A 23,679-nucleotide genomic window follows, 5' to 3' on the forward strand; every position below is an offset into this window, starting at 1 on the left:
ATACCTGGCGTAAGGGCTGGTCGGTAAGCACCTTTATGGGATGTGCCTGGAACTAAGGCAGTAATTTGTAAGATGCAAGCAGCAAACAATACGCTAGCTTCTCGATCATGGGGTACCTTGACTCTGCCTCTACTAACTGTTTGCTGACGTAGTAAACCAGATGCCACATTTTATCTTCCTCTCGTATTAGAGCAGCACTGATAGCATGCCCTGCGACTGCTAAATAAACGGAAAGGTCTTCTCCATCAATGGGCTTTGATAAAACTGAAGGTTGAGCCAAATGTCTTTTTACGGCTTGGAATGCCTACTCGCATTCTTCTGTCCAATCAAACTTCTTGCTTCCTCTTAGTAGGTTAAAAAATGGTACACACCTATCCATTGATTGGGAAACAAACCTACTTAGAGCAGCAATCCACCCAGTCAAGTTCTGTACATCTTTGGTTCTGGTTGGAGACTTCATTTACATGAGTGCCTTAATCTTCTCAAGATTGGCTTTTATCCCTCGCGAGTTAACTATAAATCCTAGAAACTTTCCAGAACTTACTCCAAACGAGCATTTGAGGGGGTCCAACTTCATGCGGTACTTTCTAAGTACTGCAAAGCATTCCTCCAAATCTCGTACATGCCCTTCAGCTTCCTTTGACTTGACCAGCATATCATCTACATACACCTCCATGTTTTTGTTGATTAAGTCGCGGAACATGCCATTCACTAAACGTTGGTAGGTGGCCCCTGCGTTCTTCAAGTTGAATGGCATAAACTTATAACAATACAATCCTACGTCTATTCGGAAGCCGGTATGCTCCTCGTTGGGAGGGTACATATTATCTTATTATAGCCCGAGTAAGCGTCCATGAAGGACAAAGTTTCATGACCAGAAGTTGCGTCAACCAACTGGTCTATCCTCAACAAGGGAAAACAGTCCTTGGGACATGCTTTATTCAGATTGGTGAAGTCCACGCAAATCCTCCACTTCCCATTGAACTTGGGCACTAATACTGGGTTAGAAACCCAAGCGGGGTAATAAGCCTCCCTTATGAACCCGTTTTCTTACAGTCGCTCGACTTCTTCTTTTAGAGCCTTCGCTCGTTTCTTGTCAAGAAATCTTCTCTTCTGCTGCACTGCTGGGTAGCTTTCATCCACGTTGAGCATGTGGCTGATCACAATTGGTGAGATACCCACTATATCCTTGTGAGACCAAGCAAAGACATCTTGATTCCTTCACAAAAATTCTACCAGCTGTGCTTTCACTTCCAGCTTTAACTTCTTCCCAACTTGGACCACCCTGGTTGGTTCATTTTCATCTATTGGGACATCCTCTAAGTCCTCCATTGGTCCTACTTCACTCTCCAAATCCCCAAAGCGAGGATCAATGTCCATTCCCTCGCTTTGGGAAACACCCTATTTGGTGACTTCATCACTGGATGGGGCTTGTTGCTCATTGAAACCAAGAATACTTTCTTGGTTGGTAACTTTTAAAACTTTCTCCTAGTCGGCTACAATCACAATGCTACGTTGGTCGATATCCATCTCATCTACTACTTCTTCTCTATCTACACACATAATCATATTATTCTCCTTAGCTCCCTTCCGTGCCTTAACTACTGAAGCATTATAACACTCTCTAGCTTCTTTTTGGTCTCCCCAGACACAACCTAGTCCTGCACTGGTCGGGAACTTCATGGAAATGTGCCATATAGAAACTGCTGCATGTAAGGCCATGAGTAGTGGTCGACCAATCACCACATTGTAAGACGACAAACAATCTACTATCAAAAACTCTGTCATGACTGTCTCGTGCCTAGGAGCGTCTCCTGCTGTGACCGGTAACTTGATTATTCCGGTCGGTGACAATCCTTCTCCAGTAAATCCGTAAATAACTTGAGAGCATGGCTTCAAGTCATTGATGGATAATTTCATCTTTTCAAAAGATGACTTGTAAATAATATCCACAAAACTTCCCGTGTCAACCAGACATCTCTTCACCTTCATGTTTTCAATTTGGACTTTAATGTTGAGTAGGTCATTATGAGGATACCTTACATGCTGAGCATCATCCTCGGTAAAAGTGAGAGACTCACTTTCGTACAGTGGATTCTTTGGAGGCCGCTCCTCTACAGTCATGACCTTTGATGATGATGTTGCATCCAACTCGTGTTGAAATGTCCAAGCATATCTTTCCCTTGCTTTATTACTATCCCCAGCCAAATGTGGTCCCCCACATATAGTGTCTAAAGTGAAGTCCACAGGCTCGGGATGTGAGATCGATGTCACTTGAACCCAAGATTGTTGTTGCTTCCTTCTCCTTGGGTTTTCTCTGCTCGATACTTTTTTAACTTTCCCGATCGAAGAAGAAACTCTATCTCTTCTTTGAGATGATTGCATTCATTTGTGTCGTGATCATAGTCTCCATGGAAACGATAGAACTTATTCAGGTCTCTTTTACTCATCTCCTTCTGATGGGTAGGGGTTTCTGGTAGGGAACCTCTTGATGACTTGCGAGATATATTTCTGCCTGGCTGGCCGAAAGAGTGGTGTAATTGGTGAACCGAGGTTCGTACTTGGTTGGCTTATCGTTCAGACCCCACTTAGCCTTCTTTTCTTCATGGCGGTCAAACCCGTTATTTCCACGTTTCTTTCCACTCTTTTGACCATTTCCTCCATTCTTAGGAGAATCAGTTGATCCGCCTGGATTGTTTATGCCTTTCTCCTCTTTCTCAATCACGTCATCCAATTTCATATATTTGTCTGCTCGGTCCAGAAATTGTTGAAGTGTTTAAATCGGATTGCGATGTATACTATCCCACTAAGGGCTCCGATAAGTTATCCTAGAGGATATGGCAACCATCTTCCCCTCGTCTCCGACAGCAATTGCCCGGTTGGCCTCTCTCATGAATCTCTGTATATAATTCTTTAGAGATTCATCCTTGCCTTGTTTGATGTCAGCCAAGTGGTTGGCATAAACTGGAGGATTCCGAGCAGCGTTAAACTGTCTATAGAACTCTTTCCTAAAACTTTCCCAAGAGGTAATGGAATTGGCTTGAATTTCCAATACCATTCCTAGGCAGTATCGGACAACGTAGTAGGGAAAAATCTACAATGATAATCGTCACTCACCCCGAGTAGCTCCATTTGGTCTTCAAATTTCCCAACATGTCTTACGGGATCAACCTTTTCTATATATACTGGCAGCACTAGTGCTTTATACTTTGCCAGTGGCTGGGCTGCTCTGATTCGGGCACAAAACGGACTGCCACTCTTGTGGTCTACCGGATCCATTGCGGAAGGTCATTTTGACAAACCTTGAACTGTAGTCGTTAGCGCATCAAGCTGGGCTTGGATGGCTGGGGCAACAGTCTGGGGCTCAAGGTCTTGACCGCCTGGTTGGGCATTCCTATCAAGCGCACTATCGTCAAGTATTTCTACTTGACTGGCAAGGCGGTTCAGATCTCGCCCTTCGACCGGGCCGATCCTTCTCTTGTCACTGATGACATCCCTTAAATCCTTCTGGGAAGTGCGTCCTCCTAACCGATCAAACACTGTGTTCTTACACTTTTCAAAAGGTTTACTGCGCGGGACTTGCTCTCTCCCACTATGCTGCTGGCCGGGGTGCAGTGGAGGCTTTTCGGTACGTCCGGGGCAGCCTTTTCCTCTTTGTGGGTTGTTGCCTTCTTTATCCTTTGACCGATTAGTATGATGGCTATCTGCCTCATCACGACCATGTCCATCTTTAAACTGTAAAGTCTTCTTATCTCGGGGAGTCCTGGTCTGATCCTGCCTGGGTGGAGTCTTCTTACTACCCGACTGGTGACTTCCTGATCTAGAAGTTTCTGATTGGTGGTTCCTGGAGAGAGTTCTAGAGTTCTCCCTTTGTGTCGAGGCAGTTCCAGAGCAAACCCCACCATTCTCCCGACCAGGGGGGTTACTCCTACTTCTGTCTGGTCCCTGAGAATTGGCTCTGCCAGCGGTTCTCCGTCTTGCATTATTATTCCTTGCTCCCTGTGTGGCTGCTCCTCGTGCTGCGGTCTGGGCATTGGGTTGGGTCAAATGAGTGGCTACTTCTAGTGCAAGTGCAGCCTCACAATGTCGCCGGTCGACCTCCTCCTATCGTCGCCTAATTTCTTCACTCCTGGCATCCATATCCTGTTTTTGCTGCTCGAATGCAGCCTTCTGCCTAGCCATTTCCTCGGCGAAAGAGTCCTGTCGAGCATTGAATTTGCATCATCTCCTCTTGGAAAGCGCCTATTGCTTTTTGGAGTTGTTCCACTTCCGAAGTGGTCTCCTCGAGAAAGACCCTGGGCTCAGTCTCAGGGTTCTTAGGTCTAGGACCTTCTGCTCTAGCAGGCTCTTTTGACGTACTTAGCTTTTTGGAGGCCATGCTGGTACTCTTGGGAGACATATTGGTAGGGTAGCAGTGTATTTCTTCTATTCAGGCTCTCAACGAGAGCACCAAAAATGTTGACCACGATTTTGGCCAACTGCGAGTAGACGCAAAAAAACTACGATAAACCTTGAATAGAAGATAAATAACATGAGTAATTTTATAGTGGTTCAATCCCAATTCGTTGGTAATAGCCTAATCCACTTGGAGTTGTGATATATTTGGCCTACACTTGAGATCAGATGAACTTGAGTCAACTGAGAATCTCAAATTAAAGTGAAAAGATACAATGTGTCTCTCTCTAAACTTTCAGTAAAAATACTCCCAGAATCTGATCCCCCAAATGATTCCATGAGCCATTTATTTATAGGCTCATAGACCGTACATGAGAAATATCCCGCTTTGACGAGGTCCTTGATTGTTTCAACAACTTTAATTAATGAATAATAAACAAATTACATCAATATAACTATTATTCTGGGATGTTTTAGATATTCCTGTAGCAGTTGCGAATGATTCGGATTGAAGCTGTTTCTGAGGCCTTACCAAAGAGTCACCTAGATGATAACTTCTGAGATAACTGGTCAAGTTAAGACAACGCCAAACATCTGGTTGGCATGGGCACAAAATTGGGCATAAAACCCTTTGGTCGACATGGGCACAGAATTGAGCATGGAACACTCTGGTCGGCTAAGGCAAACATACCTCTGGTCGGCCATGTTTCATCCCTGTTCATGCATGACACATTTCTGGTCTCAACCTTTCTCATTTCCTTAGTCAACACATTGATAAAAGTGTGTTATCAACTGACACGTATCTATCCAATTGCCACGTCATTAAATATAAATATCTGGGGATAACAACTATATTAATTCTTTAAATCATAAAATTTCATTCACAAATTTTTATTACCAAAAAGTTATTAAACAAATTCCTTATCAATCATTATACCAAATAATAATTTCATTTATTATTCAATATCCATAAAATGTGACAATATTATAATTTCTCATAAAATAATAATTTGGCAAAACTAATTAATTATTTTTATGAAAGTATTGTTGGGGTTTTATGCCCTAATTAAAACTCAATTTATTTTTAATCTTATTTTATTATCAATAAAAGAATAGAAATCAATTTTTGACTTGGTTAATCACTTTGCTCACATGTTTTATTTTTAGGATTATTTGTTTAATATGAACTTCTATTAAATCCTGAGCATATAGCTAATCATATTTATAGTGATGTAATCACGGTGGAATATAAATATGATTATATGTTCAAACATAAATTAGTCCTAAGATTAGTCAGCGCACAGGATTCACATTGACTTGCCAATCTACGATACCATTGGACTTACACATTGTAGTGTTATGTTCTTTCTAGAACATTAGCAAAGTAGATAAGAACAAATGTATTTGTTACATCGGACTGGACCGATATTGACAGTAGAAAGGATAAGTAAACATACTGTTATTATCTATTCTATTCATATCATACAGTTGACCATAGGTCAATTCAATCTCAATTTTGAGTGGTTAGTATTCTAACTGATTGTATTATTTGAGTTCTTTGACTTGTTCGTTACCATCTTATCCTACGGACTAGCCCATACTTACATCTTGGGAATTCGGTAGTATAATTGAATGAAAGTGTTAATCATAGATATGGACATCTATAGCTTCTGATGAAGAAGTGAAACGATGGTTTCATTTTAGTTTGGTTTAAGGTGCTAAATAATAGAGATCTCATTTCAGTAATTAATATTAGTTTACTGAAATATCATTTACAAAGAACTAAGTGTTTTAAGGATAAAATACAATGAGGGGTAAAAAGATATTTTAGTCCCTTCTCATTGTAGATTGTCTATAGAAGATTGAGTGACAATTATGGTTGTAACAATGGATAATTAATAATGTATCTATATTTGTTATAGAGTGTTCTATAAATTCAAAAGTGTAATTCTGAGTCTTTAGTGGAGCACAAGGAATTAATAAGTCAGTAAATTTATTTGATAAATTTATGATAACTTATTGGAGCTTGATTTCATAGGCCCATGGTTCCCACTGTACCTTGGATAAAATCATTTAAATAGTCTCAATTAATTGATTTAATTATTAAAGTTGACCAGGTCAATTTTGGATAGTTTCACAGAGTTATGTAATTTAGAGAAGAAAAGAGAAATTAAGGCAGAATTATTAATTAAGATAAATTGGTGTCTAAATTAATAAATAAGTTTAAATCAAGGTTCAAATTATAAATAATTAATTTGATAAATGATTTAAATAATTATTTAATTAATTAAATCAATAGAAAATAATACAGACATTGATTTTAAGTCCAATGGACTTATAATTAAATGAGAAATTTCACGGTCCTAAAGCCCGTGATAATTTTGACAATTAGGCTGATATTATCTATTATTTTATTAATTTTTAATTAAAATAAATGACCTAATTAAGCCTATAAAATGAATGCTGAGTGAGAGTTGAAAGTAGATTACAAAAAGACTATCTGACAGAAAATCAGAAGAACTATTCTTGATGCTCTAGGTTTTAGATTCTCACTAGAGCATAAGTTATTTTCTAAGCCTCAATATTTTTTTCTCTTCTTCTCTCTGTATCTATCTCATGTGTTGAGAATTGTTCACTCTAGTCTAGGTGACTCTAATGATACTTTGGAAGGTTGTGAAGAAAATTGAAGAACGGTTCAGTTTCTTGGTGATACCCTGCAACAGAAAGAATACAAGGGTTAGAGAAACTGAAGGAATGACTCAATCATTCTACTGCACAATAATGTAAGTGTTCTTATCATTATCTTTATATGAATTCAATTTTAGAAACATGTTCTAGGTTTTCTTATATTAATATGTTTAATATACGATTTACATGAAAATAAACAAGATCCTGAATAAGTTTTCTCAACAAGTATTCTTTTTAATTTGGAAAAATTAATTAAGTAGTACTAAAGAAAAATTAACATAAATTAACCCTTTAAAGAAAAATAAGATTTCTAGATCACAAAATTCACATTATTTTATAATTATCTAATGGTTGGTAAAATGACTAATAATACTCACATTTTTAATAAACTAATTTATAAACATCTTTTAAAAATGGTTTTTCTCAATCTTTAAACAATAAAAATATGCATGTATATTATTGAAGAAAATACATTATTAAAGTGTGAAAAATCACCTTTTACTTATATTAGTTCTAAAATATGAATTTTGAGACATAAATTGTGCATCTTTTTAAATCATTGATAAATTACCATAACATATAAACCAAAATCAGCAAGCATTATTTCAGTTAAATATACTCATATTCACTTTAACCCATTACCCTAGCTAGCATGTTTCTACAATTTCAGGCATTCAAAAAATACAACTAGCATGCACCAATAGTTAAACCATTTCAAGAACATAAACTCCAAGAACAAGGCCTTGGTCAAAGCTTGTTGTTGACGCGGTTTTTTACCAACAGTGTATTACGAAAATTAGTTGGAATAAACTAGTACTTAAGGGTAAACCATAACAAGAATAATCACTCTTAAAGATACTTAGAATGATATAGTAAGAACACTCGTTCCTTTTTACGTGGTTCGGAGGTTAAAATCCCCCTAGTCCATGAGTCAATATTATTACTGTATGTCTCTCTCTATTTTGACAGAATATTTGCATTACACAGAGAAAGCCCAACCCCTTTTCTATCCAAGGTCTTGGTATTTATAGAAGAACCATCCCTGGATAGGTGTTGGGGTTGTCACGTGAATATACATCCCTCTTTGTGACCTGTCATCTACAAATGATGAATATTATAATATATCTTAAGGTAAGGTCTAATCATTAGGTAGAAATGATCATGGGCCGCCTGGCGTAATCAGACACGTGATGTCTGATTACACACGTTTATATTACGTGCCCGAGAATTCAGGGATAAACGAACATGCGATGTCTGACCGCGCACGTTTATATATAACGTATCCAGCTTAATAAACTCATGGGCATGGCAGGTGGTCAGAGGACTCCGACCTGAGCATAATGCCGGCCCATGTCTCGAGGGCTGTAAGTTATATCCATCTCCAGTTTGTACTTTAACGCTTCGTACTCCTCAACTCGTGTTATTATCTGGGGGGTCACACTGCCTCTGCCGAGAAGATGTCAATTTATGGGTCCCTCAGTATTATTCTTAGATGGCCAGCTGTACTTGAGCTGCAAAAAGTACCCGGGATGAATATCAAAGCGTACATTTGCCCCCCAAGTCCCTGCCCGTGTCTTATGACGTCATTCTCTAACTGACACAGTGGGGACTTTTAAACTTCTGTTGTGACTATCCATGTTTGTTCATTACTTGAGTACTGGACACGTGGAACACTGTGATTGGCGCCTGTTTGGGATTCAAGGATTGCATTAAATGGCCTGGCCATCTTTTTTTCCGTCGTTTAATCTTTCGAAACATAACCCTCGTATCTCGCATTAGCTTGATCGGACGGTCCGCGTTTCTTTATGCTTATTACGTATAAATAGGGCTGGCAATTTTCAGTGTCCATACTCTCTAATTTGAAGTTTTTCCTAGTTTTCTTTCCTCTGAACTTCGAAAACCCTTCTTCCTTTTCTCATAAAATCCCAAAAATTTGCCATCGAAACCTTTGTGAGCCCAGCCACCAAGGATTCTTTATAACACCACTCTGCACTTCACCGTCACTAGCATTAGGCTGTTCCCACATATTTTTAGTACACATTTAATGCCCCGAATTTCCTAATAGGGTTTAGGACCTTGATTAGGAGGCTGGGAGGGCCATAATTGATTTATCATGGTATTAAATGATCATATGTGTGTTAATGTGAATTATATTATTATATGATGATAAATGCATTAATATGGGTGTATTTATAATGATAAGGGAATTTTGGTAATTTGGCTTGTTGAGGGCATATATTGTAAATTGGGTGCATGTTGTAATTTGTGAATGAGATTTTATTATTATGGAGATATATTCGAGCTATTCGGCATGAGACGATCATAGATTATGAGTTAGCGGTTTTTTCATAACGGGGTCAAGTTTAGGGTAATAGAAATGTTTATTTGATGATAAATTGGGAGTATTTGAGATCAGGATGGAATTCTGGAAGTTTTGACTATAATGTCCCCGGGGGTGTTTTTGGGACCCCGAGCCCTAGGTTTTATTTGAGGTTACTTAAGCTTGAAGTAGTTGTCAGATAGAACGTACGATTAGAAAACCTCTCGTTCTCTCTTTCGACAGTCTGTTTTACCGTTTGAGCATTTTTGAATAAATCTTGAGTTCTAGGAGTCGGAATCAAGCGAGGATCGAGGCATAGCGATCCTAGGAAAGATTAGAAGCTTCTTAACCGAAGGATTTGATGGAAAACAACCTAATCAAAGGTAATTGAAGTTTAAGTTTTGAGTTTTTCCGAGTTTCTAAGCTTTGAATTGATTTTGTGAATCGTTGAGTTTTCGGTTCGTTTGAACCTTGGGTTTTGAGGGTTTTAAAGTATTGGGAAGCTTGGGAACTTTGTTTTGAAGATTGGGGAATGTTTAGGTATGATTTTGGAGGCTTTGGAGTGTTAAAATACGTTTGGGAGTGGCCCAGAGTTGAGGGTCGCGACCCTGTTCTTGGGGTGCCGCGGCCCTGCTTTGAAGAAGCAGGTGTAGGTGTTGTTCCTGCTGGGCGCCGCGGCCCTAGATGAGGGGCGCCACGGCCCTTGCTTTAGGGAACTCTGGGGGCTACGGCCTAAGGTGCTAGGGCCGCAGCCCTTTCCCAGTTTTCACCCCGTTTGCTCGTTTTGACCCCGGGAAGTTAGCTATGGGCCTCGGGAGTGTCCCTACTACTTGGATTAGTTTGGATTGATCTCTCGGAGGCTAGATATTGGTTTGGAAACCTATGTTGATCATTATTATTAATGATGTCCCGTGTTTGGTTATGATTAGGTGACCGCTAAAGGACTAAAGGTTGATCGTTCTCACGAGTCGTTCTTTTAATCTTTCTAGCTCGAATCTGAGGTAAGAAAACTGCACCCTGTGTATATGTGACATGCATGGCTATTATCGGTGCATGATGGATTGTTAAAAATAATGCATATGATGCACGAGAAACATGTGATTAGGACATGCTTTGTATATTGGGCACGTTATTGTTCAGAGCTTGAGCCTCTGTGTTTATGCATGATCCTAATTGTAATAGTACTTGTTAAGTAAGCATGTTGAATACCTGGTATATGGATATTGGACATGTGATATATGTTTGGTGGCATGGCTTACTTGTGTATGGAACTAGCTTATTAGTTAGAATCGGCAACGGTATTATATCCATCTGTGAAGCTGTGATTTATTAGTCAAGTTCACAATGAGTTGAACACTAGTCGTGTTTTACTGACCTAAGAGTCAGAAATGGCATAGTGTCATGAACGCAAGGCCAAATGAAGATTAGATCTAATCGATACCAGCGTTGAATGACTCATATGGGATATTAACGCTGGACCGACCCTAAGGTCGATGAACTTATAAGCGCTTGGCTAGTCTGAGACTAGTTATTCAAAGCCAGGGCATACGGCCCCGGTGACTGCTTGTCACATGGCTAGGGAACGCTGTTCCATAGTTATGACTCTAGAGTCATGAGGAAGGTTATGTTGGTGACTAATCACCATGCACCTATCTTGCTAAAGTCAGTGAGATGCTCACTTATCAGTTAAGCTCTGGTGATCCTATCGTCACATGGCTAAAAGGTGTTGTCCCCATATTGGTGACTTTTGCGACTGTCACCTATTTGTTTGGACTGAAAGTCCTGGATGATTATTATGATCATTGGTTGATGTGTTATACTCAAAGTTATAAGAACTCATTTGCCTGCTGGAATAGGGCTATATCTGTTAGGCGTGTGCCTTATGATTTGATGACATGTTATTACTGTTCATGAGCATATTAAGTTTTCTTGCTGGGCTTCGGCTCACGGGTGCTATGTGGTGCAGGTAAAGGCAAAAGAAAGTTGGACCATCCTTGAGTTGGAGAGCTTAGGTGATAAGGTGTACATATGCAGCTGCTCGTCCACCACGGCCGAGGTTTAAAGGAGAACTAGGGTTAAACCATGTTTTGTCGCTTAGAACGGTCTGTTGTAAATATTTTCTTGTAATAGACTCTGAAATTATATTTCTGGGATCCCAATATATATATTAAACGTTCTAATGAAACGTTATGTCTTATCCAAAAATTTTAAACCCTAAACCGCTAATCATACTTAGTTACACGATTTTGGCCAAATGACTCGATTAGCGAGTTTAGCACTGTTTACAAGGCACGCCGTAACGGTCCCTGGAGCTAGGGCGTTACAACTTGGTATCAGAGCGAGCCAAGGTTTATGGTTCCTGAAGACAAGCTGGGCATGTACACCCATCACTGAAGATAGCTTCACTCATGGAATGGTAAATATTTCTGTAGTTATGTACATAGCTGCTTAAATGGAATGCAAATGCTTTACCTGCACATTGTATTAGGGAGCATAAGATTCTGATAGAGCTTGGCTCTTGACTATATGATTATATGCTCCGTGAATATATATATGATTGTGATCATATGATTGCCTGCTCTATAAGTCTATTTAAATGTGATATTTGCATGCTGGAGTTGGAGGCATGGTGGGAATACTGGAAGAGTAGGGAATATGATTAATGTGTGAATGCTGTGGGCATGTTTTGGCACTGCACGTGATTAATGATTGTGGTGTGGTAAGATTTATCCTATGGGGGGAAAGCTCTTGATATGCTTATGGTGATTAATAGGTCAAGTTATTGACTGCAGATTCAATCAGCCGGTTTATATTCAAGGCAGATAATGAGGCATGGTGGTGGTTATACAGGGGCTGGGAATTACAGCCAGGGTATCAGTTCTTCATCTGCTCCCATGAATTTTTGGCAGATGTTTACAGATTTGCAATTAAGATTGCAGAGGCATGAGGAAGAGATTAGGTGTTTGAAGCAACAGTGGAATCTGTTGGGGAGCACCTCTTCCTTTGCTATGCCAGGAGTGGCATCAGCTTTAGCTCAGCCTAGGGTTGAGAATAGATGGGAATTCCTCTGTGGAAGATTCCAGGAATATTATCCTTCAGTCTTCGAGGGAGGCCAAGATCCATTCAGAGCTGAGCAATGGATGGTCATGATCAGTTCCATTCTTGACAGTATGGGGCTGGTAGGTCACGATAGAGTGATCTATGCGACATATGTATTGCGGGATGATGCTCAAACGTGGTGGGAGGTAGTATCCCAGACACGAGATACAGCTGTGATGGATTGGAAAGAATTTAGGCAGCTGTTTAATGAGAAATATTATTGTGATGCAGCTAAGACTGCTAAGATGAATGAGTTTCTGAATCTCGTTCAAGGAAAGGCATCAATAGCCGAGTATGTTAATAAATTTGATGGGTTGGCCAAGTTTTCCCTTGACGTGGTACCCACAGATATAGCTCGGAAGGAAAAGTTTGTTCAGGGATTGAATCCTGGAATAGCTCAGGGCATTAGAGTTGCCCCAATGCATGAAGTCTCTACCTATGCTCAGGTGGTAGAAAAGGCTCTTGCTGTTGAGAGCATAATAGTTGAGAAAAAGAGTGCCAGGGAGCATGGAGCTCAGATAGTGGTATCTCCACTTATTGGAGCAAGTAAGAATGAAAGCTAGAAGACTCATCCAATATGCACACGGTGCAAGAGGCGTCATGTGGGAGAATGCCGAGCAAGGTCATGTTTTGCTTGTGGCATGGTTGGACATTTCAAAAAGAATTGCCCAAGGCTAAGGGAGCTTGAGCAAAAGAGGATAGACAGCTCGATTCCAACTCGAGTGTTTATTCCAGGATAGTTAGAGTCTGAGACTGAGACTAGTTCCTCAGGGGTGGCAGGTTAGCTTTCTAGTTTTGATTTCTAAGTTATGCTGATTGGTTTTGGTGCTATGTTGCCCTTTTGTTTGTTGCATACATGGAAGTATAAGGATGATATGATGATCACTTGGTTATGTTATGATGGGAATGTAATATGGTATTGGCAACTTAAGAGATGAGTTGAGTTATGGAAAGGACTCATCAGTGATTTTGGTAAAGCTGGTTATGACAGGCTTTGGTTTGATCCAAGGTATGGATTGGTTAAGTAATTAAAGAGCAATCTTAAATGACAAGGAAAGTATAGTAACTCTTGGGCTTAAGAGTGGAGAGTCTTGTGATAGTTGGCATGGTGCATGGTTCTATATACTTATGATACCTGTAATGAGAGCTAGAGTTTTGTTGCAGGGAAGTGCATGGAACTCTTAGCTAGCATGGTGGATACCACTTAGATTGTGCCAGTGGGATCAGGACAGGCTGGATTAGTCTGTGAGTTTCGAATGTGTTTCTAGGTGGTCTGTCAGGGCTCTTTTTTATGAAAAGAGACTAGAATGGTGGTTGGATTAGTGCCAGAGATGGAATCAAATGTAAACACTGTTTTTGAGTGGCTCGACGAAGTTATAAGAATTAAAAGTTCGGTTGTGGAATAAGATGGAATTCTTTAAGGTGGATCTTGGAGCTGGTTAGGACCAGTTAGAGGTTAGAGAGGAAGTTTTATATAAAGGATTGTGTTGATATCAGATAAGATCACTGAGAGTGTTAAATATGTTTTGAGAATTGGTTTAATGCCAAGTGTTTATGAATCAGATGAATGGTGCATTCAAAGGTTTATTTGAATGGGATTTGTGATCGTTTTGGACGATGATATTGTGGTATCTTCTTTGCGGAGATTTACCAAGGTTGAAGAGTGCCTTGGGGACAGGAGTGTCCATTGTGGTAAAGTTGTTTCAGGTGCCTTGGGAAAGTGTTCTGGGTTTTTTATAGACCAGAATCAGTTAGTGGATTGTTATGACATCCCAGTGATGATTTCGTAGCCTGGAGTGATGAACACTTAAAGGTTGGGGCCTCCCCCCCCCCCCCCCCCCCTCCGACCAGTACTTCGCAGATTTCCTCAACTATGTGAGATTGGTACCATTCCACCCCCCCCCCCCCCCGCTCCCCCAGCTCGTATCGGCTGTTGGCGGGGTTGAAGTACCTTTTCTTGAAGCAAGATTGGGAGGTCCCCACTCCGGCAGACATCCTCTATTTCTTCTGCCTCAAAGCCAGCCCGGACCAAAGGGGATGAGGCGACGGGTTCTATTACTTGACCTGGTTCCCAAACTCGCCTGCAGTCATCAAGCTGCCCAGTCATCCCAAAAAATTCAAAGACCAATTTTTTATGTCGAATGGGTTTCACAACTGCGAACATCGATACTTTAACCGCCCTCATAAGTCTTCTTTCTTTTCTTAGCTCGGAAAAAATTCCTTTCACACTTAGTTTTTCTTGCGTGTATATTGATTGGAGTGTCTTCGTGTAGCCATTTTTGCGAGGACGGCCAAATCAGTGACCCTTGGGGGTCAATATGAAACTTTGGCAGGGCTCTCGTCCATCGAGAAGGACTACTGCTAGCTCGTGTCTGATGACATGATGTTGGCGTGTAAGTTGCTTGCTGAAGGTCAAACCCTGGCCTTGAGAAGAACGCGGGCCAACGTTCCTATAATCTGGGAGCTCTCACACGTTCCTGAAAGGAACGCTGAGGCCATCGATAGCGAGGAGCTAGAAGAGGACGAGGTACCCCTCATGCAAAATAGGCGAGCTCCTGAGGCCGCCCAGGACCCCATTGCTGACCAAGCTGCGTCGGGGGCAGCAGCCGGCCCCTCCGTCCAAGGTAACCCATATCCCTTTAGGGATTTAGATAGGGCTGTTGCCGACCTTAGGCTAGTCAGGTTTAACCCAAACCAGCTCATGCACCGTCATCCTAATGACCCCGACCGTAACATAGCCTTGCTCCAGTGTGTAGATCATTTAGTTCTTCATCATGACATGGACCATCCTAAGGGGACCATAGTAGTAGACAATACCTTGTCCTTTAGGTCAGCCTTCTTTGAAGAGTATGGAACCAATCTTAGGTCATGGCCATTCCTTCTCCAAGGTGTTGTTGCTCCTGAACTTAGGCAATATGTAGATGAGTCCAGTCCTGAGGTAGAGCATGACCCGGAGCCTCCCCTTTGGTTATTCTAGGTAACGGTTTGAGCCGTAGCTACAACGTCCGCTACTGCTCCATCGGGCTGGGCAAGAACTTGGCTGGTTCCTGCGACTGAAGCTCGTGCCTCTTCTAAGTTGATCCATCTCTGAGCCTTGTTTAGGAACTCATCAACTGTGTTGACGCCCTTTCTCTAGATTTCTTTCCATAGGCCGCCCCCTACAAGGATTCCTGTTCTCATCGCCATAAGCCTAGAGCTTTCATCTGCAACTCTAGCTTGCGCCGCGACATTGGCGAACCTACTCAAGTAAGCTTTCAGAGGTTCTCTGGGCTGCTGCTTTATGTTTTCCAGGGAGCCTGCCTTTATCCGAGCTGCTTGAGAAGCCCGAAATGCCCTCTTGAAGTTAGTGGAGAAGCTCTTCCACTAGCTGATAGAATGCTTCTTGTATTGCTTGAACCATTGCTTGGCCGGTCCGACCAGAGTTGAAGGGAATACTAAGCACCTTAACTCGGGTCCAATGTTATGGGCCATCATTAGGGTATTGAACATCCCCAAGTGGTCACACGGATCTCCATCTCCGTCGAATTTTGATAAATAGGGCATTTTGAAGCCTGGCGGGTATGGCGTTGCAGAGATTTTGGGAGCGAAAAGCTCGAGCTCATCCCCTGAGTCATATTCATCTTTTTCCTTCTCTGATAGGAGTTTCTTCATCAGCTCCTCCATCTGGGCCAACCTTTCGATGGTTGGGTCCTTAGTTCCCTAGGGCTGTTCAACAGCTCCCATTCAAATGTACGCATTTGACGGGTTATTGTCCCTCCAAGTTCGAGCTTAGTTTGGTGGGGCATTCCCGTTGTCGTGTACTTCGGAAGGACTTCCCTCGTGGTGAGTGCCGCGGACTCCATCGCGAGTTGAATTGGTTCTTTGTGAATTTAGACGATCTCGAAGATTGGTATGTGGATCAACTCGAGGGTTCTGAGCCGAGCTCAATTGATTCCTCAAATTTGCGCTGGTCCTCTCACTTTGATGGCCCTCCGTCCAATAGCTACCCTTAGAAAAACTCAGAGCTGGCGGCCGAGGATGAGGATCTGGGATATTCCCACGTGCCTGCGGGGCATGAGCAGGGGCAGCGGGATGAGGATTCCTTATGCTGTTTTCGTAGGTTAGTACATCTCGAGCTGAATGAGGTGGGGACAGGTGCCTTATCGAGGACGAAGGATGCCTGATCGGTGAGGCAATCCTTGTCCCATCAGGCCAGACCAAGTTAGCTTGCGATTGTTCTGCTCCATCATTCTTGGTTCTTTGAGCTTGGCGATCTGATCGCGGTACAAGGAAGTCGGTTGGGACATGTCGTCTTTGCGAGTTTGTCCTTGACCGTCTGTGTGGGTGGCCATGGGCATTTGACGGTGACGTCGAACTCGAAGTCAAGGTTCTGACCGACTTGCTGGCTCGTTGATGATCTCTGGGAAAGCCACCAAATGAGGTTTCTTGGTGATTGTGTGAAATGGGTGTAGAACTTGGAGTTGAGGTTCTAACCGATCAACTGGGCCTGGGTCGACTATCTCAGTGGGACTTACGAGTTCCGCTTTGCCTTTTTCCGACGTTAACGTCGGTTACAAGAGGGGGTAACTGAGCCAGGACTTCCTCAATTTTCTTGTTTGCTTTTGCTAGATGGCTTATCAACTGCATGTTCTCCAACTCCACCGCAGTCGAGTAACTTGGGTTCAAATTCGGCGACAGAGGTGCTGAACTTCCAGTGTCGTCGTGGCCCATCGGTTGCTTTCCCGATCACTGCTAGATCTCCGGGTTTTGTTCGTCGGAAACAGCCATATTGTGAGCCTCCTGCCCACCATGCTGATCCGTTTCGTTACCGTGCCTTGAACGAGTGACCACCATGATGAACTGTCTCCTGAATCTTTTTTAGTGGCACTAATTTACAGCTCTCAATGAAAGCACCAAACTGTTGACGCGATTTTTCGCCAACAGTGTATTACAAAATTAGCTGGAATAAACTAGTGCTTAAGGGCAAACCGTAACAAGAACAATCACTCTTAAATATACTTAGAATGATATAGAAGAACACTCGTTCCTTTTTACGTGGTTCGGAGGTTAAAACCCCCTAGTCCACGAGTCAATATTATTACTGTATGTCTCTCTCTATTTTGACAGAATATTTGTATTACACAGAGAAAGCCCAACTCCTTTTCTATCCAAGGTCTTGGTATTTATAAAAGAACCATCCCAGGATAGGTGTTGGGGTTGTCACATGAATATACATCCCTCTTTGTGACCTGTCATCTACAAATGATGAATATTACAATATATCTTAAGGTAAGGTCTAATCATTAGGTAGAAATGATCATGGGCCGCCTGGCGTAATCAGACACGTGATGTCTGATTACACACGCTTATATTACGTGTTCGAGAATTCAGGGATAAATGGACATGCAATGTCTGACCGCGCACGTTTATATATAACGTATCCAGCTTAATAAACTCGTGGGCATGACATGTGGTCAGAGGACTCCGACCTGAGCATAATGCCAGCCCATATCCTGGGGGCTGTAAGTTATATCTATCTCCAGTTCGTACTTTAACGCTTCGTACTCCTCAACTCGTGTTATTATTTGGGGGGTCACATTGCCTCTGCCGATGAGATGTCAATTTGTGGGTCCCTCAGTATTATTCTTAGATGGCCAGCTGTACTCGAGCTGCGAAAAGTACCCGGGCTGAATATCAGGGCGTACACCTGCTATATGACACTTTCTAGTGTCCAAATTGGCATTCTTTCCTTATTACAATACCAAGATTTCTTAGAACAATAGCAATTTAAATCTTCATCCTTAATCATAAAATAATAACAAACTTATTAAAAAGTCTAAAAATATTCAAACCAAGAACTCTCTAAGATACATAAATACAACCCAAACAATACTAACATGCTTATAAGAAAATGATAGAATCCAAATTCTACAATATCATACATAAAAATTACCCTAGCCGAAACCCATAGGCTTAGAACCTCAATCAATCTCTCCAACCCTTAAACAACACCCTTTGCATGTTTCTAAATAAAATACAAGCATCCAAAATACATAAAAAATTCCCATTATTCAATAACCTCTAATCCAAAACAAAATATCAACTCATCAAATCTAATAATCAAAACATAAACATATATTGTCAAAACATCAAACAATAATATAAAACCATGATCCAATAATCAAACCATCAAATCAACAATAGATTAGGAAAAAATGTCATTACTTTCCTTGATTGTGTTCAAGAACACAAATGCAAAATAACCTTGGGCATCCTAAGATTTTCGAACACCATAAAGACAGAAAAGGAAATCTTAGAATTGAGGAGAAGAAACTTATGCTTAGGGGATCGAAACCAAAAACCAAATTCAAAACATACCTAGGGAAATTTTTGAACCCCTTCCCCTTCTTCTTTTCCACGATCTCTCTCTCTCACACTCTCTTTCTCCCTCCATGTTCGACAGCCTCCAAAAATAAGTTTTAAAGATAACTAAAATGTATCTAAAATAAACAAATGAGAAAAGAAACTTGAAAGTTGCTTTAAAATCATATAAAAAATATACCAAAAGTATAAAAATTATTTCATAGATTATTAAAAATGTTACTATTTAGTATAATACATAATAACTTCAAAATGTAAAATTAAAATATACATTTTAGTAAAAAAAAAAAAACTAAAGTGTTACTTTAGATTTCAGTCATTTTTTCTAACGATGACGCAAAAATCTATGATTTTCACATATCAAAATAATTATTTTGAAGAGTAGGTCACGATAGTACAACTCAAATGATAAACATTGTGGCTGGAAATATTTTTTAAGACGCATAGAAGAGAGAAAAAAAAAGAGAAAGAATTATACAATTGAGTTTAAAATTTTTTATATTAAGTTCAAAAAATATTAAATGTGTAATTATAATAAACAAATATAAAATTATAAATGAAATGTAAGAAATGTTAGGAGATGTAATTTTCCAATAAAATATTAAGAATAAAAATAAAATTCACAAAATATGCAAAAGCAAACTATAAACAAAGCTTGGATGATACTTAGTTTATAAGCTAATAAATTTAATATACTGGTTGTCCTGAAAAAACATAAATATAAAAGTACGAAAAGAGATACAATATTTGAGTTTTGGTCTTGTTCTTTTGACTGATAATGAAAAAGTTTTAAAAATCTGACAGATTAGAACTAGGAGTTCTTGGGAAAAATTAAAAAGCTTTAAACAACATTAGTATCAACCTCACCCCACTACAATGTAATTTCACATTACTAATTAAAATTCAGATATTTTTACTCAAATAAGTGAGTCATGAATGAAGACATTAAATATGGCCACAATTATCTCTTCTATTTCATCACCTGTCATTTGGTACAATGATAGGTGACCTACCTTGCCATGTGTACTGACGGATAAAAGGAAGGTCAATATAATATTCACAACTGAAAAATATGCCAAATTTTAAGATCTTTTTTTTTATTTTTTTTTTAAAATGCAAAGTTTTAGGATTTAAAAATACAAAATCGAATACATCAAAATTAGCCAATTATATAGGCTTAGGTATTTGGAATCTCACATCAGAGTTCAGTACATAGTCCTTGGCCCAGTTCTTTCGAAGAAAAGTCATGTAGGGGTATGGAAGTGGAGGTGTAACGGATAAGACCAATACGTGTCTCCTTCTTGAAGATTGATGTTGATTGACGCGTGGGGCCCATCTCAACTTTGTCTCCTATCTTTCGCACGCACCGCCAAACGTGGCAGTCACTATCATTTTTAAAAATGAAGGGAAAAAAGTGCACTTATGAAATGACAATTTTATCCTCGTCTCACACCCACCTTCCTACCCAATCCTAGGGGCAAAACCAGGTGAATCAAATCCGCTTTTATAAATGGGCCACAAAATAATCTCATCTTCAGCCCAATCCAAATCAAGCAGCCATCTTTTGCCGACTGGTTTTGCTTTTTTGACCCTTTTTTCCTTGTTTTTATTCGTAAATTGTCGTTTTCCTAAAAAATTATTAGTGGCGTTCTTGTAATTTAATAATAAACAAGGGTTATTTTTGTTAGGATACTGTATATATACCTATTGATATTTCTTAACCTTATCTACTTATACCATCATCAGCTGAATCCTCATTGATCTTCATCTTCAACCTCAAGGTTCGTCCCTTCTCACTCATTCACTCCGATCTCATATTTGCATTTCCTAAGAGGAGATTTTTAACAATGTTTTTGTATGTGTATGTAGCAGATTTTTGATTGAATGGCAATGGAAGTAATTTCGGGGAGATCGTCTTCTTCGTCGTCGACTTTGAATCCCAACGCTCCGATGTTCGTTCCCTTGGCTTATCGGACGGTGGAAGACTTCTCCGACGAGTGGTGGGTCCTCGTTCAGTCCTCTCCTTGGTTCCGCGACTACTGGCTCCAGGAGCGCTTCTGTGATCCCCAAACTGACCCTTCCTTCCTTGATATTTACGATCCTGCCCTCGCTGAATTCGATTCGCTATTCGATAACGACGGTAAAACTCTAAACAACTCCTTTGACTACAATTGAGTCGACTCGTTCCGATCTAACTCGGTTTGTTTTAATTGTTGTAGAAGAGGAAGTAGAGGGAGATACAGATACTCCAACGGACTTGATTCGTTTGGGAGCAGTGAAATGGCGGAAGGGCCGTGCTCCGGTGGAAGCTCCGAGGTACATCGAGAAGGCGCCCAAGTTTGTGAAGCCGAAAATGAGTCCCCGAACGATTCAGCAGCCGAGGTAGATTTGAGTCAATAATCGATTCAGTGAGTTCGGTCGCGATTTCCTAACTTATCTGCAGTTTTTTTCTGTTTTTTTTGTTAATGTAAATCTTTCATGTACAGAGTAATGACTTGCTAGTTGTACTCGTTGTAGGCCTAGTTTATATTTTACGACCGTTCTTGTACTTTTCACTTTATTCCGGAATAAAAAGAACAAACAAATTTACAGAAATTAAGAAAATTTAGGGGAACTCATTTAAATTTAAATGATGGATATAAGTTTCGCTACATTAAATTCAAATGTAATTCAAGATTGTGCAAAATCCTAATGCTAATAATTGTAAGTGTCATCTAGTTTCACTGGGTCTCTGGCTCCCAAGCTGTAGCAGACTTGCCAATCTTTTGAAGCGCCTTGATCACTTCTTCTGTAGTAACATTGCCCGTAACAATGACCTTGTTAAGTTGTTTATCAACGTCATATGTCTCGATATCTGTTACAATCATGAGAAAAAGAAAAGAAGAACAAGTTGAAAACCCCATCTCAAGAAAATGAACAGACTCGATTATCTCATAGCAATAGTAGTACTAACCTTGAATTTTCTTAATGGCCTTCAATATCTTCTTGATGCAATCAACACAATGCAAACCTACCTTCACCTCGACCACCTAATGTTTCCATGAAAAAAGGAAAGAATTAAACATATTAATTAGTGAAACAGATCACAAAAATGGTGCGTACAAGAGTTTTGTTGTGGGGTGAGCTTACTTACGTTAGACATTGGTGAACTTAGAAGGCAGAGGGTTATGGGAAGAAGAAGATAAAGTGTTCTTTCGAGGCTTTAACTTTCTTTTAGCTTGAGAGTGAAACCAAACCTACATATAAACCAACAGCGGTGGGTGAAGAAAGGTATTAGATCCTTTACGCGGTGCATAGCTACTTTTTAATTGTTTTCTTTAATTGTTAAGTTGCTTTATTCTTGATTGACTTGAGATGCTAGAGGTAGAGCTAGCTTCCACTAACAGGGTCGGCAAACATCATCACCCTGCCGTTTCATATTTGAGCAAAAAAGGCTTTGTATATTATTGGTTCATAAATCAATTTTGGTGTAAAATGGTTAATGATCTTTAGCATAGGCCACAATCACAAACGTAACTTTTGTTAAAGGTTCACAATAGGTGGCAGAAGCTTTGTTAAAGGTTCAATAGGTGGTAGAACAAACGCCGTTGAAAGAAATTTTATATTATATGTATGATTCTATAATCTCACGGACAGGTTTAAGAAAAAATGAGGATGGTTTAAGAAAAAATGAGGATGAAAAATAAGGATTTTCATTCAAGTTCTAGAAAGACCTATCCTGCATTTATAATCTTGAAAGCACAAATCTGAGTTCACATACTACTCTAAATCTATCTGTGATCACATTGTTACTCTAAATCTCTCTTTTGAGGCTCGGATAAAGCAATTTTTGTGATTAGTAGCAAAATTTATCTCGGACAATACAGCAGTTGTTAAGAACTTTTTTCCCATTCTAAATATGTGAGATTAGCAATCAATTTGTAAACCCGAGGATCTTTACGATTCTAATTCAATAAACCTCATTTATTAGAAGAAACAAGTCATAATTATATATATATATATATATATCTATCTATTCTATATATAATAAGTGAAGATTTTTTGTTTTAACCATTTTTTAATTTTTTAACGTTAACTTTAACGGAATATTATTATATTTAATAGAATATTTTTATATTTAACGGTGTAAACACTTTAATTTAAATAAAATAAAATAAATAATTAAAAAAATTAAAATAGGATATTTTTGAGATATTTTATAATGATAATTATTTATAAATAATAAATAATTAAACAAATTAAAATATGATATTTTTCAGATATTTTACAATGATAATTATTTTAAAATAATAATAATTAAACAAATTAAAATATAATATCTTTTAGATATTTTAATAATTATTATTTAAAAATAATAAAATTATACATTTTATAACTTACATAAAATTTAATTAAACTTAAATTCATTTGTTACAATAATATCATATTAAAAATATAAATAATCTAGTGTGAATTAGCAACAAATTGCTTTTTTTTTAATAAACTTAAATTTAAAATCCACGTATAATATTTAATATTACATTAAACATATAATATATAATCTCTTGTGAATATTAAGTTAAATATATAATATATAATTTCTTGTTATCTATGTCAAATTCAAAAACCACAACAAACATAAACTTAAACAAAAATAAATAAATTATTTAATTAAAATAAGATATTTATTTTAAAATTTATGACATTAATATAAATTTAATAAAAATAATTAATAAATTTCATAAATAAAACTAACAAAGTACTTGTATCTATGTATGTATGTATATATATATATATATATATATATATATTATTTTGTTTTCAGAAAGTCTTTCATT

The 23,679-nt window shown here is 39.0% G+C and overlaps 2 protein-coding genes across 2 annotated transcripts; one reads left to right on the forward strand and one right to left on the reverse strand.

Annotated features, from left to right (window-relative positions):
- Positions 1-20,403: 20,403 nt before the first annotated feature.
- Positions 20,404-21,457, forward strand: LOC133798196 (protein EARLY RESPONSIVE TO DEHYDRATION 15-like). Its single transcript, XM_062236412.1, has 3 exons — positions 20,404-20,643; positions 20,735-21,002; positions 21,082-21,457. The coding sequence occupies exons 2-3, from the start codon at positions 20,747-20,749 to the stop codon at positions 21,246-21,248; spliced, it is 423 nt and encodes a 140-aa protein (XP_062092396.1). The 5' UTR covers positions 20,404-20,643; positions 20,735-20,746; the 3' UTR covers positions 21,249-21,457.
- Positions 21,458-22,249, reverse strand: LOC133798197 (copper transport protein ATX1). The gene is made up of 3 exons (XM_062236413.1): positions 21,996-22,249; positions 21,816-21,891; positions 21,458-21,716 (listed from the first exon to the last, which is right to left on the reverse strand). The coding sequence occupies exons 1-3, from the start codon at positions 22,002-22,004 to the stop codon at positions 21,583-21,585; spliced, it is 219 nt and encodes a 72-aa protein (XP_062092397.1). The 5' UTR covers positions 22,005-22,249; the 3' UTR covers positions 21,458-21,582.
- Between the last annotated feature and the right edge of the window lie 1,430 nt (positions 22,250-23,679).

Source organism: Humulus lupulus, chromosome 8 (genome assembly GCF_963169125.1).
Source record: "Humulus lupulus chromosome 8, drHumLupu1.1, whole genome shotgun sequence".
Taxonomy (NCBI): Eukaryota; Viridiplantae; Streptophyta; class Magnoliopsida; order Rosales; family Cannabaceae; genus Humulus; species Humulus lupulus.